We start from the raw sequence: 27,934 nt of genomic DNA on the forward strand, positions 1-27,934 counted from the left end.
CTGGGCTCTCTGCTAAAAGCCAATTAAGTGAGAAACTTTGTTTCTTTTTCTGGCTGTTCAGTGCAGAGAAAAGAGGGACTTTCCAGTACAAATGAGGGACTGCGGGTTGAGCTGTCAAAAGAGGGACTGTCCCTCCGAAAGAGGGACTGTCCCTCCGAAAAAGGGACAGTTGGGAGGTATGAAAAGGCACAAGGCTGCAGGCTGAGTTATACAGAGAACTCTGAGAAAACAGAGTATATTATTAAAATGAACAAGTTACAGTGAACCACTACAGAGATCGCTATACACCTGTCAGTAAAAGGAATATGTATGTACAGTGTTTATGGCATTGTACCTCCCTATTCATTCTCCGTTTCACAATCAAGGACTATTTAAACAGAGCGCGGAATGTTACGGGCGAGTCTTTGCAGCTACACAGGTGTGTCAGGTGTGCGGAGTGATCAGGCGACGAACACTGCGGCGGGTTATGTATTATTCATATGGGGGCGTGGTGTAGAAGCTGGTTTATCACGTGGCAATATAGGCGCTGCCTTCTTGGTGAGGGACGATCGCTGATTTGTCAGTTGTTCCTTAGGCGTCAGGAATAGTTAATTAGCCGGCCCTCCCTGGTGGAGGGAACCAGGAAGCTCTTGCGTCCCTAGTGACTCCCGCGGGACACGGTGCCAGGGAATTACCGGATATAATAGAGCAGGTGAGGATACTGATTGCGGGTTGATGGGATCAGGCTAACAGTCTATACGGTTCTCTAGTGAAAGCGTGTTGCCTTGCAGTGTATTGTCCTCCCCGCCAGGGGGAGTGTGTGTGCAGGTGCACCTGGCAGCTAGTGAGGGGGTCGCGCAGCAGGACGTGCAATGGTGTGGCACAATAGGCAGAGCTGAGCGAGGCTTGTGGGTAGAATAGGTGCATATAGCAACAGGTGGGTGGGACTGCAGGTGTGTGTGATGAGGGGCTGCCAGGGGGATAGACTTGCAGGTGTGTATAGGGGGCTGCACTTGTACTTGACCGACGTGTAGACGTGCTTGTGAGACTGGAGGTGTCCCCATGGATGCAGAGTAGGTGTATGGGTACTGTTCACGTAGGCACGTTTCTGAGCATCTAGGCAGGTGTGTGGGCATGCGGGTGTTAATGGCGGGTAGGCAGGTGTGTGGGCACATGGGTGTAAAATGTGGGTAGGTAGGTGTGTGGGCATGCAGGTGTTAATGGTGGGTAGGCAGGTGTGTGGGCATGCAGGTGTTAATGGTGGGTAGGCAGGTGTGTGGGCATGCAGGTGTTAATGGCGGGTAGGCAGGTGTGTGGGCATGCGGGTGTTAATGGTGGGTAGGCAGGTGTGTGGGCATGCAGGTGTTAATGGTGGGTAGGCAGGTGTGTGGGCATGCAGGTGTTAATGGTGGGTAGGCAGGTGTGTGGGCATGCAGGTGTTAATGGTGGGTAGGCAGGTGTGTGGGCATGCAGGTGTTAATGGCGGGTAGGCAGGTGTGTGGGCATGCGGGTGTTAATGGTGGGTAGGCAGGTGTGTGGGCATGCAGGTGTTAATGGTGGGTAGGCAGGTGTGTGGGCATGCGGGTGTTAATGGTGGGTAGGCAGGTGTGTGGGCATGCAGGTGTTAATGGCGGGTAGGCAGGTGTGTGGGCATGCAGGTGTTAACGGCGGGTAGGCAGGTGTGTGGGCATGTGGGTGTTAATGGCGGGTAGGCAGGTGTGTGGGCACGCGGGTGTAAAATGTGGGTAGGTAGGTGTGTGGGCATGCAGGTGTTAATGGTGGGTAGGCAGGTGTGTGGGCATGCAGGTGTTAATGGTGGGTAGGCAGGTGTGTGGGCATGCAGGTGTTAATGGTGGGTAGGCAGGTGTTTGGGCATGCGGGTGTAAAATGTGGGTAGGTAGGTGTGTGGGCATGCAGGTGTTAATGGTGGGTAGGCAGGTGTGTGGGCATGCAGGTGTTAATGGTGGGTAGGCAGGTGTTTGGGCATGCGGGTGTAAAATGTGGGTAGGTAGGTGTGTGGGCATGCAGGTGTTAATGGCGGGTAGGCAGGTGTGTGGGCATGCAGGTGTTAATGGCGGGTAGGCAGGTGTGTGGGCACGCGGGTGTAAAATGTGGGTAGGTAGGTGTGTGGGCATGCAGGTGTTAATGGTGGGTAGGCAGGTGTGTGGGCATGCAGGTGTTAATGGCGGGTAGGCAGGTGTGTGGGCATGCAGGTGTTAATGGCGGGTAGGCAGGTGTGTGGGCATGCGGGTGTTAACGGCGGGTAGGCAGGTGTGTGGGCATGTGGGTGTTAATGGCGGGTAGGCAGGTGTGTGGGCACGCGGGTGTAAAATGTGGGTAGGTAGGTGTGTGGGCATGCAGGTGTTAATGGCGGGTAGGCAGGTGTGTGGGCATGCAGGTGTTAATGGCGGGTAGGCAGGTGTGTGGGCATGCGGGTGTTAACGGCGGGTAGGCAGGTGTGTGGGCATGTGGGTGTTAATGGCGGGTAGGCAGGTGTGTGGGCACGCGGGTGTAAAATGTGGGTAGGTAGGTGTGTGGGCATGCAGGTGTTAATGGTGGGTAGGCAGGTGTGTGGGCATGCAGGTGTTAATGGTGGGTAGGCAGGTGTTTGGGCATGCGGGTGTTAATGGCTGGTAAGCAGGTGTGTGGGCATGCGGGTGTTAATGGCGGGTAGGCAGGTGTGTGGGCATGCGGGTAGGCAGGTGTGTGGGCATGCAGGTGTAAAATGGGTAGGCAGGTGTGTGGGCATGCGGGTGTTAATGGTGGGTAGGTAGGTGTGTGGGCATGCAGGTGTTAATGGCGGGTAGGCAGGTGTGTGGGCATGCAGGTGTTAGAAGGGTAGCAGTACCATGGACCTGTAGGTGTACTTGTTGGTATGGCTTAGTAGTTACTGTATAAGGTTTCTAAACACAGTGAATGATTCAGTGTCAGACTGGCCCATAGGGATACCAGGAATATTCCCGGTGGGTCCAGGTGTCAGTGGGCCCTCATGCTGCTAAACATTTGGCCTCATGGTCATTCCCAAGTTTAATGGCCAGAGCTATGAAGCCATTGTCGCTTGTTTGGTACAAAAGGCTGTTAGATTGTGAGAGTTGTAGTGTAGTAGGTGGAAGCAGGAGTGGTTTGGGTTTGTGCAGTGTAGAAGTTGTGAGAGTACAGGGGTGAGTGTGACACTGTGTTCAGGATGTGTGAGTTTGCACTGCCCACTGTGGGAAATGTTGTGTGACTGGGCAGCTCCTTTGTCTCATGTGCTGCTCTTTTCACACATTGCTGTGATCTGCTCAGTCTGTTCTCCTGCTGAGAAAAGTAAATAGTCTAATGGCTGGAACAGATCATGTGTTGCTGCTTCTTGATGCTTTGGGGTAGTTGATAACTAGGGCTGGATGCAATGTGCCAGATGCATCAGTTGCCCCATGTGGGATGTGCCAGGGGACATTGATCTCCAGCCACGTTTTTGTTGCAGTGATGTATAAATATGATGAATGCATACATATTTTAGGTGTGCATGGACTGCATACATGTTTAAAGTATTTCGCTAGATACAGTATCAAATCATTCCAAAAAGATTCAACCAGCTCCCCAACTGAATGCAGGCTCAAATTTGCATATTCAGGTTTTAGCATCTGTGGGAACAAAGTTCGATTAAATCCACCAGTGCTTTTAAAGCATGTGAGAATCTTCAGCAACAGAGGATGCCCAGGAACAGAGGATCTCAAGTGTACTTTCCCCGTCTGATCCGCACCACAAATGGTCAAACAAATTTCAACACAAACCTGCCCTACTCAGGTTAAGCCGCACATCACTACCAGGATAGGTTGGGCCAAATTCTGTTTTTGATGCATCTCCAACAAAAGTTAAAGGACAAGGAAAGTCATATTCTCTGGGAGGTGCCGATGTGTTTGGCAGCACCCCCCGGTCCCTTTCATAGTCGCACATTAGGGTAGTTTTCAGTGGGAGCCCATTAACCTGCCTGTATGTATTTGAAATGTGGGAGGAAACCAGAGTACTATGGGGAAACCCACCCAGACAAAGAGAGAACCTACCAGCTCCTTGCAAATAGGGGCATATGCCAGCCCGTTCTCTGTTTGCTTATGGGATATGGTAGGAATAATGTATGTAAGAGTAGAAAATGAGAAGTAATTGTAGAAAAGATTGATTTCATTGTGTAGCACTGACAGCAGAAAGGAAAGTGTGTAGGGAAGCAAATCCAGAGTCTATTCACTCCTTATCTCATAAGCAGGTTGGGGTTATAATGGATTGGTTTGTATAGTACTCTTCCGTCTTGGCCTGTGAGGCTCTTATTGCATGTTGTGAAGGAAAGTAATTACATTGTTACTGACATCTAGAAAGTGGTTGTTATATAGTGAATAAAGTACCCCCTCTTGTAAAATATAAGGATATTATAAGTTACAGAGGAGTTTCATGACCATATAAAAACACGAGGCCGAAGGCCGAGTGTTTTTATACAGGTCATGGAACTCCGAGGTAACTTCTAATATCCTCATATTTTGCAACTGGGGGTACTTTATTTATTATAATACACAAGTTTCGGTGAGTCATATGACAGAAATGACATCAGAACTCACCGTTTATAACTGATGACATCAGAACTCAGAACCGTTTATAAGGATATAATTTACAAGATATTCATGGCTTTTGTGTATTATATAGTGAATAAAGTACCCCCTTTTGTAAAATATAGGGATATTATAAGTTACCGAGGAGTTTCATCACCATATAAAAACACGAGGCCGAAGGCCGAGTGTTTTTATACAGGTCATGGAACTCCGAGGTAACTTCTAATATCCTCATATTTTACAATTGGGGGTACTTTATTTATTATAATACACAAATTTCAATGAGTCATGTGACAGAAATGACATCAGAACTCACCGTTTATAAGGATATAATTTACAGGATATTCATGGCTTTTGTGTATTATATACTGATACGAGATAAGCTTGGGTGTGACATCACTTCCTGCCTGAGAATCTCCCTGCTCACTTACAGCTCTGAGCTCAGATTACAGCAGGGACGGGAGGAGGGAGGGGTAGAGGAGCAAACTGAGCATGCTCAAGCCCCTGCCCTGGAGGTTTATGCTGAAAACAGGAAGTCTGATACAGAAGCCCATGTGAACACAATAAAAGGAAAGAAATGCTGTGTTTACTTTACTTTGAGCGTTTACTGGTGTATTTATATAGACCTTTCTGATAAAGCTTACTTAGTTTTAGCCTTTCCTTCTCCTTTAAGAAGAGCTTTGTTTGCATGATGTTACTGTGCACATGAAGCCTTCTTTACCTGTGTGTCTTTTTATCTGTGAAGGCAGTCATGATTGCTCTGACAAGGTGACCCAGTTTCCTTCCTCATTGCCTGATTTGTATTGTAAGCCCCCCTGTATGGTTGATACCTGAACAGATTCTATTAAAGGAACAGTAACACCAAAAACTCTGTTTTTTTTAATGTGACAATATGATGTACTGTTGCCCTCCACTTGTAAAACTGATGTGTGTGCTTCAGTTTGTATAATCAAGTTGTTGCCTAGCCATGGGGGTAGCCATTCAAGCACAAGATATGCAGTAGATAAATAAGTTCTGAAGAATCCCATTGTACACTACAGAGCTTATCTGTTATCTACTGGGGGTCCTGTGCATTTTCTCCTTTTTCCAGCCTCAATGACTGCCCCCATGGCTACGCAACAGCTTGTTTATATAGTATATAGTAGTGTATTTGAAGCAGTCACACCAGTTTTTACTAGTGCAGAACAATACTACATATATATATTATTTATATTTTCATTACTTTTAAACACTTTTATTTTTTGGTGTTATTGTTCCTTTAAAAAACACTGAAGTCTACAAATATTGACTTGTCTGCTTATTGGCCTTTGTTTGGGACTCCCCAACAACTGCATGACCAATATCTTTGGTTTGAAAATCGTCAGACGAGGACTGCATTGGTATGTTTATGCAGTACCAGCATATTATCGTGTAGTTGTTACTGGCAGATCACCCCTATTTGGCCCTGTGTGTAGACTGGCATCTTTATTACTAAGGTGACTTTATTATTCCCAAAGCCTGGTGGGGCAACCTGCATTCCTTCCCTGTCTGGGGATACCAGGAGTCGCCTGTCACCGATGTAGTCATTTTCCTATTAAGTCTTTTTTTATAACAAAATATCTAGTTGCTTAGATCAGTCCACCCCAGCAACCAGTTGGCAGTTCTTATTGCATAGTGAATATTGACAGGAAGAAGTTTTCTAAAATATAAAAAAATGTTTAAAGTTGCTGTGAACTCCACATGGCATTGAAGTGTATTTTTAAGCTGAAATTCCACGGTTAAGCTGATTGGCCTTTGAAGTTGGAGACTATTTTTTTTCTTTCCTGCAGTGTTGGGTGCTACCAGGCATAGGGTCTCAAAAGCAAAACATCATTTGCAGGTTGGTCATTGGAAGGGAAGTTCTTCGGGGGACATTGCTAAGCTGTTTGCTATAAGCTTGGAAAAAGGCCTGTGATGCCCGAAACATGTTGCGTGCAGGGGCGATCCTGGCCCCTCCACTGCCTGAGGCAGCAGCAGTTGCTGCTGCCCCCCCTCCCCCGGAAATTCGCTCTTAAAGTACCAGGAGAAGTATTTTTGCCGCCCCTGGTACCTAGTGGGGTGCTGCCGCCTGAGGCGACAGCCTCAACTCGCCTCATTGGCGAAGCACCCCTGGTTGCGTGGGTTGCGGTAAAGCTGCACTGTAGCAGTAATTCTGCATTTTCCCTTTATCCCCCCTGACCTGCATTACCTGTTAGTCTTAAAGGAGAGGTTGTGATTTTAAAAGTGCAGGTTTGTTTTGAGTAACCCAGATCCTGGGATGTATTAGGCCACACCCCTTTTGCGCACCACTTACCAGAAAGCCCCAAAAAGTATACTTAGTTTGTAAGTATTTTATCATTTTACTATAGCACAATAGAAAGGAAAATAACTCAAATGCTATTTTCTTTTCTTTGGTTTCTTCTTACAATTTAATATTTAGGCAAGTTTACCCATTTAATGTTGTCTCCGTGGCTCCTTGATAGTGTAGAAATATTTCTTACAAAGAAACCGACATCAATCATATGTGGGGTTTGTATTTTTTTTTTATTGCTTCAGGAGGCAAATCCGACAACCTCAGTGGGATTCCTTTTTCTCCCTGTCTGATTCTTTTTAAAAGCCAAATTGACCCACTTTGAAATAATTGTGTGGGGGGCAGGGTTGGTGGTTACGGAGCTTTGTGGTTTGGTATTGTGAGAGACAGAGAGCTGCAATCCCACTGTTTTCTGTACAGATATGAGGAACAGAAGGGGTCATTTAACAATCTGGCACGAGTATAAATGTCAGGACTGAGAAAGGTGAAATTGTGTAGCTCAGCGTTTGTTTTTTGTACTACTGTAAAGTCCGGGAGTCTATGTGTGGTTAGTAGGGAAGCAGTAGAATTTAATATGTGTGGGATAGAATGTGGTGGATAGATTAGAAGGACTGAATGCTTGGTATCAGGGCTGCCATCATAAATCAAGGGGCCCCACTCTAGACCCCACACCACAGGAAAAAAGCCACACAAACATGTTCGCTAAAAACCCATTGGTGGCCAGGCCACGCTGAGCTACACAATTTCACCTTTCTCAGTCCTGACATTTATACTCGTGCCAGATTGTGGTGCAGAAACATTAGATTGGGCAGGGCTAAAATGTAGAGGCTAGAATTTACAGGAGTGGTTCACCTTTAAGATAACTTTTAGTATGTTATAGAATGGCTAATTCTTAGCACCTTTCCAATTGGTCTTCTTTTTTATGTTTTTTATAGTTTTTGAATTATTTAGCTTTTAAATGGGGTTCACTGACCCCATCTAAAAAAACAAATACTGTATAAGGCTACAAATGTATTTATTGCTACTTTTTATTACTCTTCTTTCGAGACAGGCCATCTCCTATTCATATTCCAGTCTATTGTTCACATCAGTGCATGGTTTCAAGGGTAATTTGGACTCTAGCAACCAGACCAGAGGATGCGGTTCTGCAGGACAGAGAGGCTCTGCCTATGGGTGTAGGTGAAGGGAAGAGGCAGAGTCAGACACACACCCAGAAACCCCAGTGAGGAGCTGGCTGCCTGCTACGCTTCGCCGTATTCTGTACTCTGATACCAAGTCCGTGCATCTGTCCTATGTCTTTGGAAATGTGGGCCGGATAGGACTGCTTGATTAAATGGAAAATACATGTGACCTTTTATAAGCAAAGCTGTATAAGTGGTAGCTGCTGTATTGCAGTCTCTGATATACTTTAACCCATTGTAAGCAGCAGTCTTGGCCTACTTATGTATACAAAAGAACCCAGCACCCTTTGCAAGGTTTAACCAGTAAATATTTCTTCGCCTAATCCAATTCATTAAGAGGTTTGCTAGGCTCAATGGCCGCTCACCGTTCACATAAGGTGGTTCGGGTGCATCCAGCCCCGAACCCTGCTCTTGTTAATCTAGGCAAATCCTCTCCTGTATACAATGATATATGGATCGACTTACCCTCTCCATGGTGTGACCCGGGTGCTGCCTCCCCTAGTCTGTCGCTAAGGAAACTATTTCGCACGGTGGAACCTGACGTTGCAGCGCACTCTTGGAGTCAATGTTCGCTCTGTGTTCGCTCAGCTCTCTGAGGAAGTACAAAACGCGTCGGACCTTGGGCTGTTTCTTTCTTCTTTCTTTCTTTTATCAAATGTAACCAATAAAGGTAGATGTTTTAACTATATACTGAGCGATCATTGACTCCAGGAGTGCGCTCCAACGTCCGATTCCACAGTGTGACAACAGCCTACTTATGGTTAAGATTCTAGCTCTCTTTATAACTGAGCATTCTGTTTTATTGTGTTTGCAGATATGGCAAGTATGTCTCATGCACACACACACACACAGACAACCTAGTCATTAGTCATATCTCCCCAAGCAGCCGACAGGAGAAGAGCCGTACATATACCTCTATCTGAAATGGAATAGGCCTGTATTTTGGATCTATTTATGTTAAGCCATTGTCCTGCAGGAACGAAGTACATGTGAGGAAAGGAAAAGCCCTTGCTGAACTCCAACTTTGCTTTAAAGGGGTTGTTCGCCTTCTTTTCCAGTTAATTTCTAAAAATACTTTTTACAATTTCTTTCTTTTATTTTTTACCGTTTCCCAAAATTTTTAATGTTTTTGTCTCTGGTGTTTCAGTCTGGCAGCTCAGTGATTTGCTACGTTTAGTTTGTGCATTTAGTTGATACAATTCGTTGATACATTTCTCAGTAGTATCTGTGGAATATTAACAACTATTTTATCAATTCTAACAGCTGCCTTTAAAGGGGAACTCCGGCTTCCAAACCAAAATTTGATAAAGAGGCCCACATAACACAGAAACCCCTAATATATCCATCACGGTAACCTGTTTCTTCAAACACTTTGTGTTTGACACTTTGTTTAACACTTTGGGGCCCATTTACTTAGCTCGAGTGAAGGAATAGAGGAAAACAACTTCGAATTTCGAATGTTTTTTTTTGGCAACTTCGACCGTCAAATGGGCTACTTCAACCTTCGACTTTGATTCAAACTAAAAATCGTTCGACTATTCGAACTAAAAATCGTTTAAATATTCGACCATTCGATAGTCGAAGTACTGTCTCTTTAAGAAAAAACTACGAACCCCTAGTTCGCCACCTAAAAGCTACCGAAGTCAATGTTAGCCTATGGGGAAGGTCCCCATAGGCTTTGGTAGCTTTTTTTTGTTGAAGAAAAATCGTTTGTTCGATCGATGGATTAAAATCCTTCGAATCGAACGATTCAAATGATTTAATTGAACGATTTTTCATTCGATCTTAGATTGAACGAATAGCACTAAATCCTTCGACTTCCATATTCGAAGTCGAAGGATTTAACTTCGACAGTCGAATATCGAGGGTTAATTAACCCTCGATATTCGACCTTAAGTAAATTTGCCCCTTCTTCTCTTTCTGCATCATTTGATAACCTGGCAGGGAAGGAGAGACTAAAACACTGATGTTACAAATTGAAACAACTTCTTCACAGCTTACAGACAGCATGCAGGAACTACATAACCCACAACGCATTGCACTGGGATGTTCCGTTCCTTATTGAAATCGCGTGTGCAGGGAATTGTGGGGTTTGGAGGATGCTGTCTGAAGGACAGATGGCTGTTGATACAAAGTAACAGTAGTCAGCCAGCTCAGCAAAGTAGTCAGAGAGATCAAGAGAAGAGCAGGGGGCTAGGCTTAGGCAACTGTCAGAAACCATTAAAAATCATGAAAAGTCGGTATATTTTTTAAATGATGTATATTGCAAAGTTGCTTGAAATTATGTATAGTTTTCAAAAAGCTAACTATATTATTGTTTTATTTTGTACATGCTTTCACAAAATAAGACTTCTGCTACTATTGCTTTCTGTTCTTCTGTGTATAGGGGCGATGCCTTTGTTGGTGCACTTGGCTGTGGACCATCCTTAAGTGTAATATACAGGAGGCTTTCCTTCCTGATTCAGGGCTGTAACCAGTGGTGAATAGTATAGCAAGTGTAGGGAAAGGCCGATCCCATCTCCTGTTCTCGTCTGTAGCTTGCGTAAAGGTCCAGTCTGAGCTGCTAGATGCAGGTTAAAGATTAATGGGTGCTTGGCTTGTTTGCATGATGTCAGTGCGGTGCTGATAAATCCCCATGTTATTTAGAACGTGGATTTGTGCTTTGATGGCACACTTTCTCAATAGAAGCGAATAAAGCGATAGTCTTTCCGTTTATTGGGTAGGACCTCCGCTACTTACCTTTCAGTGGGATGAGGGGGGGGGACTTGGCTTACTTTGCTAGATGTACATGGCCTGACTTTTTCCTGCATAACCTACTACCCCAATGCACTACTTGTTTGGCACTGAGTTTTCCCCTTTTGCCTCACAGGTTGTTGAGGAGCTGTGGAGATGAAGCGCTTCCTTCGCTCTGGCCATGACTCTGTGAGGGAACGGCTGAAACGGGACCTATTCCAGTTTAACAAGGTGAGTCAGAGACCTGCAGAGAAGGACAACATTCCTTGTTGGGACTGATGCCCAAGCATTTCAAGCTTTGCCTGGAGCTGTGCTGCAAAATGTTAGTCCCCATTAAATGTCTCCTGCTGAATGACATACGTGCCCATATATCAGGCTGCCCTGCAGAGAGTCCTCTTCCTTGCCAGTAGCAGGCAGGGCTGTGTGTTCATCAAATTTTTGGCTAATGCCAGACATGGCTGATTCCGCCCCTACTTCAACCTTTCACTGTGCCTGCACTTGGATCCATTGTGGTAGCCCAAGCTCAAACACATTGCTTGCTCCGACACCATAATACATACGCGTGCATTTTAGCACCAAAATCTACTTGGTATACCTGCACCCAGGCAGATACAATAGATCTGGATGCAGTAACAGAGAAAGTCTGATGCCAGCAGAGGGGTGGAGAATCAGCCACATCTGACATTAGCCTTATACTTGATAATCATAATATGAATGAAAACTTATTACCAGCTGATGGCTCTGGGGTTGGATTTGACAGACTGAAAGCCTTCCACAGACTGCTTTGAAAGATATACTCCTAAGACTGCAGCCATGCTTTACATCAGATAACTGTTCCATTGTTGGACAGCTCTGCAGTAGAAGCAGGGGTTCTTTTTTTTAATGGTGGTTGAAATCTTAAAATTGTCTTCTCTGTTGCCTACTCCGTCTCAGGTCTGTTGTTTGCATGGGAGCTTTAGATCATAAGTTGTCATTACTTGGGTTGATGGTGCCTTGAAAGTGAATGAGCAAATGACCTTATTTGCTGCAGGAGATATAAACTGCAATGCAAGATTATAAATTACCTCTGAGATTTTGTCCTAGTGCCACACTATTAAAATGCCATTGTTTTTAGACACTTTAAAGCAGTCTATGCAGATGATCATATTGTCTTTCAGCTGGGAATAAAATGCTGAGGGCAGTAAGCCTGTTAACTAAATGGGTTTGCTATACTTAGCTTGGTACCCTCTGAGACTCTGGACGCTATCTGTCATGGTGCCAAGCACCCTGTGTGGCTGACCTGTCTCTCACCTTCCAGTGTAGTATCTGAAGACTTTGGCCTTTACCATAAGAGAAAGGGTTTCACTGCCAGGCAAGTTCAGGCTGGAAACCAGCATGACTAGTTCAGAAACATAAATAAAGTCCATACCTGGCAATGTTGGCCAAGCAGGCCAATTTGGCCTGTACTTTTACTTTGAACAGTCAGCAAAATATATGGGTGCTGGGAGAGCCAAAATAACAGCATCGAGAAGTAACCCCCACCACACACCAACCCAGCTGCTGGCATGTACTGTATATATTAATATATGGTATGTTGTACCAAAATCTGTTATATTTTGTTTTTCTAATGCTTTTGGTGGTAGTTTTTTGTTTTTTTTGTTTTAGTTGTGCAAATTGGTGTTATCATGTTGTTGAACTAGACATTCTTCTTCGTCACAACCACTCTCATTTAGATGTGAAATGAAAAAAGTATCAGAGAGTGAGTAATTTCACTGGTGTGTGTGTGTGAGAGAGGTATGCTGTAGTCAGATTCCTTGCACAGCAGTGAAAGGGGTGTGTGTGTGTCATTCATCCCAATAAGAAACAACACAAATGTGCTGGGTTATATGAGAGGGTTATAGCTGGGAATAATTGCTTATTTCCTGCATAAATATTTTGGTACTATGTATATTGTAGTTGTAGTTGAAACACCAAATATGAAAGCTTGCTTGCCCTCGGTACCTAGAGATTATCTAGTCTAGTGGTGTCCAAATCGCAGCACTACAGATGTCATTTAACTGCAACTCCCAACCACTGTTTCTAGGTGCAGTAGTGTTTTTAGTTAGGCAGCTGGAAGGCCCCATGTTGAATATTTTTAGTCTCACTGATCTGTGGAACCTCACAATTCTAAATGAATGAGCTGCTCTTTTTTTTCATCTCCTCCAGACAGTGGAACATGGCTTTCCCCACCAGCCCAGTGCTTTGGGATACAGTGACTGCCTTAGCCTTATGGCGATTGGAACTCGTTCTGGAGCCCTCAAAGTGTATCCTTTCCCTACTGAGATGTATTGGTGCGCCTGGTTTAAAAAAAATGAATAAAAGTGGTGGTGGTGTCGGTGTTAAGCCATTTTTGTTGGGCATTAGTTACACTTTCTCTCATTGCTTCACGCTGATGCTGTTCTACATTCCTTGATAGTGTTAACCCTCTCAGCTCTGCATCATTTGTGCCACTGGCCTTTCCTTTGGCTACCCTATTGTTTGTTTAACAATTTAAGAATCAATGGCATGGTGCTACAGGCACAACTCCGTAGAGATTTCAGCCTGTTTGGCATTAGGGGGAGATTCAATGACCCACCTAATCAATCTTCCATTCTGTTTTCTTGTCTCCTTCCTCTCCTGCCTTGTACACTGCTGTTCCCATCCTTTCGTGGTTACTTCTTCACCTGCTGTGTACATTGCTTTTCCCCTTCCACCCTTGTGCTTCCCATCCCTTTCCTTATCTCCTTCCTCTCCTCTGCCATTCCCTCCCTCCCTTTCCCTGTGTTCTTCCACTTTCAACTGCTATCATTTCCCGTACATCTTGGCACCCTGTTGGTTTTTTCTATTGTCTGGCTATATCGCATGGACAATTTTCCAGAGTTTGAAGTGTCTACATCTCAGTACCAAGCTGGTGCTATCCGAGTCGTATACAACTTCTAAATTGCTCTAATTTCTATACATTTATTTTACACTTTGAGGATTAAAGTGCAAATTCCAGTTTAAGGGCTAGTCCACACGGGGAGATAGCCCTGCGTTTGCGGTCGCGGCGACAAAGCGCCGCGCCAGTCGCCGCGACCGGCGCAGGCGACAGTTTTGTATGGGCGCCTATGTAAAAACGCCTGTGCTAACCACACGAGGCGATGCGCTTTTCAACAGTCGCCTGAAAAAGCCTGGCGAGGCATTTTCAGGCGACTGTTGAAAAGCGCATCGCCTCGTGTGGTTAGCACAGGCGTTTTTACATAGGCGCCCATACAAAACTGTCGCCTGCGCCGGTCGCGGCGACTGGCGCGGCGCTTTGTCGCCGCGACCGCAAACGCAAGGCTATCTCCCTGTGTGGAATAGCCCTAAGTCAGAGTAATTCAGCTAATCCTTTTAGTTACAGAACCTGAAATATCCACCCTGCCTCAAATCTTTGTGTCATCAGGAAAAATCCCACCCCTAATATATTTACAAGGATACCTTTAACTACTATTTAATTATTCAACTTATTTGAAAACTGCTATAGTTTTGTTTTCTTCCCTTTCTAAGGTTTCTTAACTCTAAGCCCTGTCAAAGTTTTAATTACAATTTGTAATTGTGCTCTGTTATAGCTAGAATCTCAGCCATAAAGCAGGACAGGACTGCTGATTACAATGGGTATCCAATAGGATCCGTGTCACTGTGACAGAATGCTCTGTTATAAAGATAGCTAGAATCTCAACCATAAAGCAGGACAGGACTGCTGATTACAATGGGTATCCGATAGGATCTGTGTCACTGTGACAGAATGCTCTGTTATAAAGATAGCTAGAATCTCTGCCATAAAGCAGAGCAGGACTGCTACTTACTATGGTTAAAAGAAAAAAAACGACTCTGGTTTTGTAGGAATTCACGCCAGACGATTGCGGATCTCGGCCTGCATTTCTCCACAGGCAAAGAATCCTCACCCCCACCCGCTGCTCTTCTGCTCCTGCTCTGCCTGCACCCAGAAGCATTGACTCCGCTTGGGTGCAGGCAGACACGGCTAACATCAATGTAGAAATACAAAATTTTGTATTTTGCTCAGAAATCTGCCCTACCTTCAGAAGACAAGTGGAGCAACAGGGCAGTGGACCTAAAGGTAGGCTAGCAATAACCTACCTGTCTTGCTGCTTAATACTCTGCATTGTACTTATATAGAATCCAGCCATAAACTGGCAATTAACGGATTCCTTTTTGTGTAAGGATCCATCTTGAATTCTTTAGTAAAGTCCAGCTAAGCCACTGAGTCAGGCCCGCCCATGTCATACAGATTTAAAAATCATTTAAACTGTTGATGTTATCTTCATTCAGTAATCCTATGTTGTCTCAAGTCTGTCACAGAGATGAGAAGAGTGACAGGAGAATGTGGGTTTGTTTGCTTTGTTTCATATGACTCTGCTTAAAGGTCCCCATAGACGCTTGCCGAATGACCGATTTTAGCGAAGTCCGATCAATCCGTCAAATTATTGTGAAGTTAGTGGGATTCGAATGATCGTACATCTTACGTTTTTTTTGTCCGACATCTGATCGGCTAGGTTAAAAAATCTTTATCGGTCCCAGTGCAATCAATCTATCTATGTCTGCAGGACCAAGCAGGCAGCTACTCTTAAGTTTTCCTGGCAATATCGCCTGAAATGGTCTTTTTAGTTGATGGACACATCGTAGATTTAAACAATCATTTCGAGATAATCGTGGTCTCATGATAACGATTGGATCTTTTAAAATTCTTTACATCTATGGCTAGCTTACTCTCGTGGTTAAGGGCAGAGACACGCTGCAATTCGGGGAGATTAGTCGCCCGGAGACAAATCTCCGCTTCTTCAGGGCAACTAATCTCCCTGAACTGCCTTCCCGCCGGCTAGCATGAAAATGGGCGTCAGACTTGTTTTCCGAAGTCGCCTCACGAGGAAAACTTCGGCGACTTCGGGAAAACGAAGCGCTCCGCTTCGCCGAAGTTTCCTCGTGAGGCGACTTCGGAAAACAAAGCGATCAGAGTGCCGCCCCGCCGGCCGTTTTCATTCTAGCCGGCGGGGAGGCAGTTCGGGGAGATTAGTCGCCCCCGAAGAAGAGGAGATTTGTCGCCGGGCGACTTATCTCCCCGAATTGCAGCATGTGTCTGTGCCCTAAGGCTTAAGCTGGCCATAGACGTACAGATTTCACCCTTGTATCGTACAAACGATCAGACGTCCCATTCTTAAGACCTGCCACTAACTTTTCAGATTGAATAAAGTAGTAAAAGAGCAAATCAGAAATTGTTCTGGCCATGACAGCAATCGTATGAAAGTTATATCCAACAAATTCTAGTGTCAGTCGCCCATTGATATTGTCAGGCAATGCATGCAGAGATATTATCATTAGCTGATAAAAATCTTTTAACCTGTCCTATCAACTAAACGACCGATCGCCATGGTACATGTTGTGACAATCCAAGCACGGTCAGTAAATCGTAAGAAACTTTGATTTGTACGACTATATTTTGTGTCTGTGGCCAGCTTAATGGTGCATGGGTTTTTTTATGTTTTTTTTTTTTCCCTGCTGCATCCTTTGTTTTTAAGTTACTTTCTTGTTGCCTGGCACTCCCTCCTTCTAGCTTTCATATATGTTGGGACATTTATACTTAAAATTATTCTCATCAAGATATGGCTCCCCAGGGGTGGAATTTATGGGTCTCCATGATGAGAATAACTCTGTGACAAAGATCAGTTTCATCCCAGACCAGGTAAAGATTTCTGTCTCCTTGTGGGCTTTTATGAGGTGTGTAGGGTGGGGGTATAGAATGCACAGTTTTGTGACTCTTCTCTCTCTTCCTCAGTGCCAACTTGTCACTGTCCTTGATGACAATAGCCTTCACCTATGGTCGTTTCAGCAACATGATGGGGTCTCGGAACTACAGGAAGAGAAAAAATTTACCTTACGTGGGCCTCCTGGGTAGGTGGCAAGTTTATGTTGTTAGTGCGTTCAAAGTGCTATCTGTTCTTTTCAAATACTAGTTAAATGTAGTGTCTCCTACTTCTAGTTATGACCAGTCACCCCTCTGTTGCTCTAATTGGCAGGTCTCCCCCAAGCGTGACGCAGATTAAGGTGTTGTTGCCGCACTCCTCAGGGGAGAAGCTGTATGTAGGCACTGAAGGGGGCAGCGTGTTTACTCTCGAGTTGCCAGCTCTGCGTGTATTAGAAGAAAAGACGGTCGGGCATGAAGCAGCTCTTCAAGGGTAAGAAACCTCCTGACACATTTTTTTGTTCTGCAACCTTTTGACCCAGACATTTAAGCAGATTCTCCCCTTGCAGTCTGCCAGATGAATACAGCAGCAGGAGAGCATTCGAGTCTGTGGAGGCCTTGCAGGAGAATCCTCGGAATCCAGACCAGCTTTTGATTGGATACAGCCGTGGAATGATGGTGGTGTGGGACTTGGCAAAGGAACGCAGCGTTCGATATTTCCTAGGCAAACAGGTAATAACTTGTTAGGAACTTTCCTTCTCTGTATATTTGTATTTATACATATAGATTAGTGGTGACCTTAGACAATACATTATGAGGCTATTTTATGTGCAGCACATTCATTCTATGTGTATTATCGTATCTTGTATATGAATACCCTTTTTTTTAATGGACATTTAATATCTTGTTCCCTGTTAGCAACTAGAGAATGTTTTCTGGTGCCGAAATGGGCAGCAGATAATCAGCTGTCACAGTGATGGAGGGTACAACCAGTGGGAGATCTTAGATGAGCTGGTACAAGATTCTCCCATGGAGAGCAAAGTGCCATATGGTGAGCTGCATGAATTAATGCTAGGGTGTGGGTTAAGCTGGAACGAGAAGGGGCTCTAATGTGTCAGTTCTGTCTCCTAGGTCCCTTACGCTGCAAAGCAATCTGTAAAATAACCTGGCATACCTCACGCAGAAGGTGAGTCCTGGGCTGCACTTGAAGTAGCATTTCTATTACAATAATGGAAAGATTCCCCCCCCCCCCATAACAAGATCCATATCTTCATAAATGTTCTTCATACAGAGGAGAGGAATGCCAATTCTGGTATAATTTTATGGGAGTGGATTCTTGTTAGGTGGTTAACAAGGGCATAGATGATTATTATTGAATTTAAATTGCATCACAGATCAGACAACAGTAGTTTAGGGAAAGTAAACTTGCATGCTGGTGCTGCCTCACCTAGAATTTGGGCTATAAATACTGTTTAAATCCAACAGAGAAATACGAACATGGGGGGGGGGCTTTGCATTTCCACTCCCTGCCATGTACAGCAGCGCCATGCATTCCCTCCTCTCCCTTCCATTTACAGCAGCACATTTCATTATCTCAATGTATATTGGCAAGGCAAAGCAGTGTGTCCTACTAGGATCCAATATTTCTGATAGATCCCTTTTCTCTCTTGCTCATTGGACACAATTTCTGGCTAAAGCAGCCAAATGCAAGAGACCTGAAACTAGCAACAAGAATAAAAAGTCTTTCTATGCTCAATGTTAAACCTATTAAACGTATGATTCACAGCCGCTCTCCATATGTCGTATTCCAAGGAGGGATGCCTATGGCCAGCTTTGGGGACAGGCACATTATATCCGTTGTACATGGAAACCAGCAGACTGCTTTTGACTTTACTTCACGGATCATTGACCACATAGTAATTGCCAACCCCGATCCCTCAGCAGGTGGGTGAGCACAATGGGAAAGTACAACAATACAGAAATATCTCTATATATTTTCCATCAGTGTCTTTAGTCCCTTTCTGACAAAGAAACATCAATCTTGTTTTGCTTTATGCCAAGGATTCTGGTTATGCCCTTAGTATCATAGCTATAGTCCTCTGAGTCACATAGCAAGGCAACTGGCATTTTTCTTAAAGGCTTAGTTACAGCACTGCTGCCAAGGGATATCTGTGATTAACTGGTTTATGAGAGTATATTATTTATGCATTTTAAAACTTATCAATTTACATGGGTTTCTCTTCTTCCTTTAAAGAATATGATGACCCTCGGGCCCTGCTAGTGCTTGTAGAAGAGGAGCTGGTGATGATTGACCTGCAGAGCCACAGCTGGCCAGTAATCCAGTGTCCCTACCTCATCTCCCTCCATTGTTCAGCCATCACCTGCTCCTATCATATCTCCTCCATCCCCTTGAAGTTATGGGAGCGAATAATCAGTGCGGGGAGGAAACAGAACACTCAGTTCTCTAACATGGTATGGTTCCCGGTGCCTGCACTTTGAACCACAACATGCTTGCTTGCATTACCTGAGACACTATATAGAATTACTGGGTAATGCAATTTAGCCAAATCCAATGCATTACAAGTTACAGTTTCCATTGAGAAGTGGCAGGTTTGCTAACCTTTTTAACCCAGGCCGGTGCACCTCTCTGTTCCTGGATGAACATTCTGCAGAACTCTGTGGCATGGAGTCTGTCCTTCACTTCATGCTGTAGCAGCCTGGGCTAGGCACAGAATAGTAGTCATTCAAAGCTGGTACTGTACTGTGACTGTGCCTACCCCAACCCGTCACAAGGGACACCTGGGTGCAGAGACAAAATGCCCATTTACAGCCCCTTTTAACAACAGTGGAAAGCTATATTGCGAAATTCAGAAGGTCTAAATATAAAGCCGCCAGCTTCTTACTAAATGTTACATTCTTTCACTGCAGCCGTGGCCCATTGATGGTGGTGTTAATTTGGCACCAGCTCCCCCTCAGAGAGACCTGCTTCTTACTGGGTGAGTCCTACTAAGAAAAATAACATTTATTTTTGTTTAACAGTTTTTCTACTGAGCTAATACCCTCATTATTGGCAGGGGTCGATGCTGAGAGTTGTTAATCGGCAGCTGAAGGCTTATAAGAAGGAAGTCTCCTCTCCACTGTGTTTTCCTTTTGTCTGAAAGATAAAACACTGCATATTGCCAGAGGTCTAAGTCCAAGTGTATAGCAAACAGAAGCATCTGTGGCGTTACAAGACTACAAACAAATATCTTTCTAGAGTTAAACATTAATGTTCTAGGCCAGGGCTGTCCAACTGAACCCCCCCCTTCTGTGGCCCCCCACATGCTGTGTCTGTTTACCATATGTAAACTTTAAAAGGTATCACTATAGAGATTAACTGGCCCCTGCTTAGTTTAAACTTCAAATTCAGTGTAATCCCCTGTATTGGTCATACCTGTGAACCCCCTATATTATTCACACTTGTGACACCTCTATTGTTTATATCCTAAAGGCCTGTACTGTTCACACCTGAGACCCAGACTGAAACTACCCACAATGTTCACCTGTTCACACCTAAATTCAAAATGCTAATGGGGCACCAGCACCGTGTCACTGTATGTAGTACATTAGAATGATAAATTTCCCTGTCTCCTGCTCCGTTCTGCCTTCCCTCCCTGTGTGTGCCATTCTCTACTTGCCCAGTGCTGCTTGTGTGTGCCATTCTCTGCTTACTCAGTGCTGCTTGTGTGTGCCATTCTCTGCTTGCCCAGTGCTTCTTGTGTGTGCCATTCTCTGCTTGCACAGTGCTGCTTGTGTGTGCCATTCTCTGCTTGCCCGGTGCTGCTTGTGTGTGTGCCATTCTCTGCTTGCCCGGTGCTGCTTGTGTGTGTGTGCCATTCTCTGCTTGCCCGGTGCTGCTTGTGTGTGTGTGCCATTCTCTGCTTGCCCGGTGCTGCTTGTGTGTGCCATTCTCTGCTTGCCCGGTGCTGCTTGTGTGTGCCATTCTCTGCTTGCCCGGTGCTGCTTGTGTGTGCCATTCTCTGCTTGCCCGGTGCTGCTTGGGTGTGCCATTCTCTGCTTGCCCAGTGGTGCTTGGGTGTGCCATTCTCTGCTTGCCCAGTGGTGCTTGGGTGTGCCATTTTCTCCTTGTCCAGTGCTGCTTGTGTGTGCCATTCTATTCTTGCCCTACGCTACCGGTGGGATGTAAGCCTGACTTCAATTATGGCCCTCCACCACATAGGCCAGTCAAATTTTGGCCCTCGGTACCACGGAAGTTGGACAGCACTGTTCTAGGCCAATGTCTCAAAACGCACAATAAATCTTTCATTCGGTAGTGCTGCCCACCTTATGGCATCTATTACTTATCAAATCTTTGAAATCCCATTCATTCAGAGTATTTATTCCATGATATCTGTTTATGACTAGCCTGTGAAAGGAAAATGTTCATGCTATGCAGTGTAGTAAAGTTGCCTGTACAAAGTGTTGCTTGAGTATGATGTGTGCCTGGCATGGCATCTGAAAAATAAGTGCCTTTAGGGTCTTACCTTGAGCTTTACTCTTTACAGGCACGAGGATGGTACTGTGCGCTTCTGGGATGCTTCCGGAATTTGCCTTCAGCTAATGTACAAGATGAGCACAGTGAGCATCTTCCAGACTGAGTCTGACCACAACGATAATGTCAACTCCAACGAGGAGGAAGAGTGGCCTCCGCTGAGGAAAGTGAGTGTCCATTTCTTCAGCTTAGTGATTCTATATGCTCCAGTGTTCCAATAGTCTCAGAAATAAGTCTGGGTCAAACCTTTTCCCATTGTGGATTCTCTCTTCTATATCTTTTCTGTCTGCAGGTTGGTTCATTTGACCCTTACAGTGATGACCCCAGACTGGGCATACAGAAGATGTACATGTGCAAATATAGTGGTTACCTCTCTGTGGCTGGCACGGCTGGGCAGGTCAGTGAGAAGAAGCATGCAACCAGATTTGCACAAGACTATTAAGTTGCAAGGAAAATGCTGCATTAAGTGCTTTGTGTAGGGTTGTCTTATGACAATGTAAAAGGTTAACATTCTCACATTATCAGGTTCTGGTTCTGGAGCTAAATGATGAAGCTTCAGAGCATGTGGTGGATGAGACCTTGGTAGACCTCCTTCAGGAACAAGAAGGCTACCGATGGAAGGGCCACGAACGGCTCCGTGCCCGGGAGGACCCAGTCCGCTTCCCTCCAGGCTTCCAGCCTTTTGCTCTGGTGCAGTGCCAGCCGCCAGCCGCTGTTACTTCATTGGCCCTGCACTCTGAGTGGCGACTGCTGGCTTTTGGTACCAGTCATGGCTTTGGTTTGTATGACTTTCAGCAGAAGCGGCAAGTAATGGCCAAGTAAGTGGTTAAGATCAGCTAAACTATGATTTTTGGTTGTTGATCAACAGCCAGTGTGTTTAGCTTTTCTGGTCATTTATCATCTGCTAAGTATTGTTGTATCTCTGCTTGCAGGTGCACCTTACATGCCAGTGATCAAATGGCTCTGGAGGGTCCTCTGTCACGGGTCAAATCTCTGAAGAAATCTTTGCGTCAGTCGTTCCGCCGCATTCGGAGGAGTCAAGTCAATAAGAGAAGACCAGGGCCTGATAGGGTGAGCTGCTATTTCTGAGGGGGAAGTTTAACTTTAAAGGTACCCTAATCCCAGAGACTGTGACATGTACTGTGTAATGGAAATTAAAAGAAAACATTTCTATAGATTCCAGCTGCTCTGTTGCTTCATGTTTAAAAATAATTATTTCTAAATCATGCAGATTGTCTTGTATAGAGGGATGAGCATCATACCCCTTTATTTGAATAAGAACCCTTCAGCTGATAAAGCCATATGATTTTGACCTACTCTAAAGAGTGTGTTTTAGTGTACAAACCTGACTGTACCTGGACTACAGATGTTGATTGCTCATGACTATACTATTGATTTTATGTACAGGTGATCCCAGGACACCAATGGTTTGGGAAGATACAAGGGACTAATTGCTTTATAACCCATGTCTGTTTCTTGATTAGGTACAAGAGGCCAATGCTCGATTAGAGCAGGAAGCTCTACAGGAGATGGAACTGGCCCCCGTGCAGAGGCGAATAGAAGCACGCTCGGCTGAGGATTCCTTTACCGGATTTGTGCGAATATTGTACTTTGCTGACACATACCTGAGGGACAGTGAGTTGCAGAAGGGGATGCTGTGATTGCCCTATAGATGGGACATCAGGGGGGATAATCTTGGGCTGCGGCGTTTTTTTGGTTATACCTGTTCTTACTGACACCAGTCTCTCTTGCCAGGCTCCAAACACACACCTTCCCTCTGGGCTGGGACAAATGGGGGCACAGTGTATGCATTTTCATTGCGAGTGCCACCTACAGAGCGCCGAATTGAAGAAGCAGTGTCGGCAGCACAAGGTGAGTGACTAGAAATTTCTGTCTGTCTCAGCTCCATTATTCGCATTGGGACACCCTTATCATTATGGTTCTTGTTCTTAGGTTTATTCACCCAAAAAACTCTGTACTGCTCACTGGAAAAAAGAATGTAAATATAAACAACTTTACAAAATAAACTGAAACCATTAATTATTTGTAGTTAGTTAAATGTAATTGCAATTGAAAGCAATATTTGTTCTGTTTCTGTCTGGTTATTAACTGGCAGACACTGCTTTAGTGAGCATTTACTTTTGCAAAAACGCACAATGGGGCAAATTTACTAAAGGGTGAATTTTTTGCCTTCGAAGGCTCCGCCACACATCGCTAACGTTAATTCGCTGCAAATACGCTTTATCAAAATGTGAAGATTCGTCGAGGCAGACGAATGCTAGCGAAGTTGTCCGCGTAGAGATTTCTAAGCGAATGTTTGCTAGCGTTACTTTCTTCCTTCGTTTACATCAATGTAAATATGGTGGGTACATATAGGTCATATATAGGTATTTATTAGTGATTGTTGGTGAAATTGCTGGTAGTGGCCACATATTAAAAATGTCCAGGGAATCAAAATAAAAACAAGAGATCCTCTATTGTCCTAGACATGAGCCCATCCTAAAACAAATGTGGCATGAGCTTCAAATGGTTAAAAAGAAATTTACCAACAAAATATATTTAATAGTTACAACTTTTAAGGATAAGCCCACATTAAAATATGAAAAAACTCCAGCGTTTTGTCTTTTTTTTCATGACTTTTCGGCATACAGGATATGATGTCACTGACATAAGATTGTTGATGATGTAGCTTGATCTTATCAATTCGCCAGGTATAACCTGAATTTGCAGAGTAACGATCGTTTGCCTTAGCAAAAATTCGCCTGGCGAAAGGGCGCAAAACTTAGTTAGCACTGAGCTCTTTCGCTAGCGAATAATCCTCTATGCCTGTTAGTAAATTGGTGATGTCACTGCGAATTGCTGTTTTGGAGAATTTTCACTAGCGATGGCCACTTTGCCCTTTAGTAAATCTGCCCCAATGAATTTAGAATGCATCATTAAGATTTTTTTTCTCACTTTGCATTTGAGTGTAGCATCCCTTTTAGAGGCAGGTTGTCAGCCTTTAGGAATGCATTTTTTATTTCAGCTAAGGAAATCCAGTTAATGCACCGTGCTCCAGTTGTGGGGATCTTGGTTCTGGACGGTCACAACGTTCCTCTCCCAGAACCCTTAGAGGCAGCTCATGATCTCTCAAAAAGCCCAGACATGCAAGGCAGCCACCAGCTACTGGTCACATCTGAGGAACAATTTAAGGTGCAGCTTTTGTTTGGGGCCTTGGATACAGGGTACCATAATATCCAATTATGGGAGGTGAGTGAGTAGCTTATAACATCTTTTTCTCTGTAGGTCTTTACTCTTCCCAAAGTGAGTAGCAAACTGAAGTTAAAACTGACCGCCACAGATGGCTGTCGAGTGCGCAAGATGGCGGTGTGCACATATGGAAGCTGCAAGTCAGAGGAGCACAGTGAGAATCACCTGACCGTTCTCACCAATCTGGGAGATATTCAGGTGGTGTCACTGCCCCATCTGAAGACACAGGTCCGGTATGACTGTATCCGCAAGGAAGATGTTAGTGGCATTGCCTCTTGTGTCTTCACCAAGCATGGGCAGGGTGAGTAGAGCATTGGGCAACTGCACACTTGGTATATATAAAGTAAAGTAGGAATTTAGGAAGTGGCTTGTGGGCGCTTCAGTGCCATCCTGACTATTCTAACTGCCGTTCCCTAACCCAGTATTCTATTTTTCTTAAGGGTTTTATCTAATCTCTCCTTCTGAGTTGGAACGGTTTTCACTATCCACATGCTTGTTGGTGGCCCCCCGAGCCAGAGTGGATCCTCCAGATCTTCCTCGCAACTCTCGGCTGCGGCAGGGGGGCAGCATTGACCAACAAACTGACAGGCCCAGGTACAGTGATTTCATTGAATCAACATGCTTGAACACTGTCCATTCTATGGTCCAGGTTGCATTTGGACCAAGTATTTTGCTGGGACTTGTAGTATATTTACTATTTATTGCTTTTGAAGTGCATGCTTTCCAAATTAACCAAACCTTTTCCTTCTGTGTGCAGGTCATCTGGGAGGGATTACACAGGAGGTATGGTCCAGTCTTGCATTACACTACTATATCTACTGTTTTTATATCCTCCCTGTGACTATTAATGGAGACATTGACTAATAAACTTTGCTTCTCTTTGTTCTCCCCCCACCCCTCGTGCCTTTGTCTTTCTGCACTGTACCCCAAAAACCTCACTCACTTTTAATAACCCCATATCTATAAAATACTTATCCTATAATTTGGTACGCTGTGTCACCCAACCCCAGCACTAATTCTTCACTAATTTTTCAGGCCCCCGGGCCCAGGGTGCTCTAATGGAACATGCGCTGCTAAATGATGAGAGTAAGTAGAAATCTATTCCTTAAAATGGATTATATTCCCAGGGGTTCCATTAACTCGTTTGGAGTACAAAAGAAGGGAATATTTGTTCCCATTCCTTTCTGTTGTGGATGGTCTGCAAAGAATAACTGCAAAGGTGCAGCATTCCATGCTTCTTTTGTTAAGATACCACCATGCTGACTTGACTGTAGGGTTGCCACCTGGCCGGTATTTTACCTGCTTGGCCAGTAAAAATGATGGTTCATCCCAATTTTATTAATAGGGAAAAAAGATAAATATATAGGAATGCCGGTATTTTTTTCCAGAAAAGCTGGCAACCCCTACTTGACTGGTGTCACCTTCCATGCAGGAGACCAGTCCTGTGTAATGGCAAAACCACTATGGTTTGTATTTGAGGCAGGAATGGTTTCAGTAACCTTACTGATGTCCTACATTGTGAGCTCCACAGTGAATGGAATGTACAAGAGCTCCATAAAAAAGCATCATCATATTTTTGAATCCTCCAGCTTCCTAACTAGTATTTCCATAGTGATTTAGGGCCCAAGGGTTGTAAATATGTAACACAATCACTTGTATCCACCACTGTTGCCAGTCTGTCTTTCTTATCAGCATTAGAGCTTGTTTAATGGTTAACCAAAGGGATTCACCAAATCCAGATTTGAATTTCATGAATGGCATTTGGGACCAGTTCTGCTGGACAACTACACTGTTGATGGTTGATAGCTTGGCTGTTCCCTGTATTTGAGCCTCTCCCTTTTTCTATTTGCAGAGATGCTGAAGGAAATCCAGAACACACTGGAGGGAACTAGAATGTGAGTGTAACTTATAGTGGTGGAAGCTATTGAGATGGTCAATAAAATGGGAGGCACTTTAACACTGGTCTTAGGAATCCTGTTCTGCGACCTTGAGGGGCGTTGTAGCAACCCATTTGTACCATTACCCTTTTATCACTTAAAATTTCCTCCTACCTCAGTAAATATATTTCAGTTTCCAGATGACTGAACAGACATCAACAAAGCCTTGAGTCACAAGACGAGAAATTATCTGGCACCTGCACAAAAAAATTAACGGCCCACTATACCGTTATTTATTGTTTCTTATAGATTTTTCTAATATTCTTTTGCTAGTCTCCTCCGTGGCTTCTATGAATGTGTCACTGGCTTTTCTTGCAGTTTTAAGCTTTACCTGATCATCCACAGTCAAATGGCTCTGTATATGTTACACTCAACAGCAGGGGAGCCCCATTGGTTTTCTTATAAACTGTACCACTGCTCCTTCCCTAAATCTACACGTTTACATACTGACACATCCGTTCCATGTTTATTAAAATTTGGCTGAAATCATTAAGTGTTAGGACCACAGACCTATTACTGGAAGGGATTAAAACAAAAATAAATGCTAAAAAAAAATGGTGTTACCATTGCATTTAAAGCTTTGACTTTCATTACAGAAGTTACAGTGAAAGGAGTTCCCGGCAGATGAGCGTTGGACACAGACTGAGTAACGGGGCAGGTACGTCATTGTGACGTTAAGCAACAATATCCTCTGTGGGTTGTCTCAAGCATTCTGAACTGTAGCTATTTGACCATTAGATGGAGCTTTGGTTGTATCATACACTGCTTTTCTTAATCAATAGAAATCTGTGCGATTAAACATTTTAGCCCCTCCCTCTGATTGTCCATGGCGAAAAGAACAGTCCATGATTAGGAAGTACGTAAACAATAGAGCTGTTAACCTGGGGGTGGTTCCTCACTGGGCTTTTTGGAAGTGTGGAACTTTTATTTTTTTTAAATAGTTGTATTAGGTTGTATCTAACACTTCCTCTCTTCTCTCCTCTAAAGCAGAGTGAAATGCTTTGCCAAATGACTGAACCAGAATCCTGGGCTGAAGCCCCAGTGCCAAGACACTACTGATTATTGATTGCACAATGGAGCCTCATACAGGACTAACTGTCAAGTGCCTTTGCTGAGGGCCAACTGTCCTGCCTGCACATTACCCTTTAGCGGTACCTAGCGGAACTTTTCCTTTTATTTAATGATAATCGTACTACTGCCTTACCCCTCTGTGCAGAGCAGGTGCCGCTGGAGGAGAACAATCACTAAATATGGGACTGTATTTTTTTAAATTATGTACCTTTTGGTTTTTAGAGGTTTTACATTTTATTGGTATATTTTAACACCAATTTTGTTTTTATACGATTTTAATGGAATTCGGCACGGTACTGACATATGGGTGATCTAATTTTATAATAGATATTAATTATGTTGCTTTTTGAATTTCTGTGGCCAATAAATGTAACTCTTCCTCTTAACATCCTCTTGATATTCACTTGTCTCACAAACGTGGGCTCTGAAAGAATCAAACCTGTTTGTACAGGTTAAATCATCCAACTAGAGGAGGTGGAGCTTGGCTCTGCTTAGAGGTGGAGCCTCCATACACATTTACCTCCAGGGCCTTGTATGCCTCTCATTACTTCACTGCCAACCAAGCTTGCCTGGGTTCCAGTTATTCTGTTTGACAATCACACAACCATATCTATGGAGTCTGTCCCACCCAAGTGTTTGTGACCAGGTTGCT

The 27,934-nt window shown here is 44.2% G+C and overlaps 1 protein-coding gene across 4 annotated transcripts; it reads left to right on the plus strand.

The window, feature by feature from the left end:
* The first annotated feature begins 530 nt into the window (after positions 1–530).
* On the plus strand, positions 531–27,668 carry llgl2.S (LLGL2, scribble cell polarity complex component S homeolog). 4 transcript variants are annotated; one of them, XM_018237449.2, is made up of 26 exons: positions 531–691; positions 10,915–11,009; positions 12,963–13,060; positions 16,413–16,494; positions 16,588–16,703; positions 16,829–16,987; positions 17,064–17,226; positions 17,413–17,545; positions 17,626–17,680; positions 18,281–18,438; positions 18,749–18,966; positions 19,423–19,490; positions 21,039–21,192; positions 21,318–21,422; positions 21,551–21,843; positions 21,958–22,096; positions 22,510–22,660; positions 22,781–22,897; positions 24,051–24,217; positions 24,311–24,575; positions 24,715–24,868; positions 25,032–25,057; positions 25,310–25,360; positions 26,127–26,169; positions 26,808–26,869; positions 27,202–27,668. In XM_018237449.2, exons 2-26 carry the CDS (start codon positions 10,935–10,937, stop codon positions 27,204–27,206), a joined length of 3,057 nt encoding a protein of 1,018 aa, XP_018092938.1. In that variant the 5' UTR covers positions 531–691; positions 10,915–10,934; the 3' UTR covers positions 27,207–27,668.
* The last annotated feature ends 266 nt before the right edge of the window (positions 27,669–27,934 follow it).

Source organism: Xenopus laevis, chromosome 9_10S, assembly GCF_017654675.1.
Source record: "Xenopus laevis strain J_2021 chromosome 9_10S, Xenopus_laevis_v10.1, whole genome shotgun sequence".
In the NCBI taxonomy this organism is placed as follows: domain Eukaryota; kingdom Metazoa; phylum Chordata; class Amphibia; order Anura; family Pipidae; genus Xenopus; species Xenopus laevis.

Excerpts from the sequence above, each read along its gene's own strand:
- llgl2.S (XM_018237447.2), top strand. The coding sequence starts at position 10,935 with ATGAAGCGCTTCCTTCGCTCTGGCCATGACTCTGTGAGGGAACGGCTG. Across the intron at positions 22,097-22,509 it reads GAAGACCAGGGCCTGATAGG|GTACAAGAGGCCAATGCTCG; the intron begins GTGAGCTGCTAT and ends TTTCTTGATTAG. Across the intron at positions 26,170-26,807 it reads ACACTGGAGGGAACTAGAAT|AAGTTACAGTGAAAGGAGTT; the intron begins GTGAGTGTAACT and ends CTTTCATTACAG.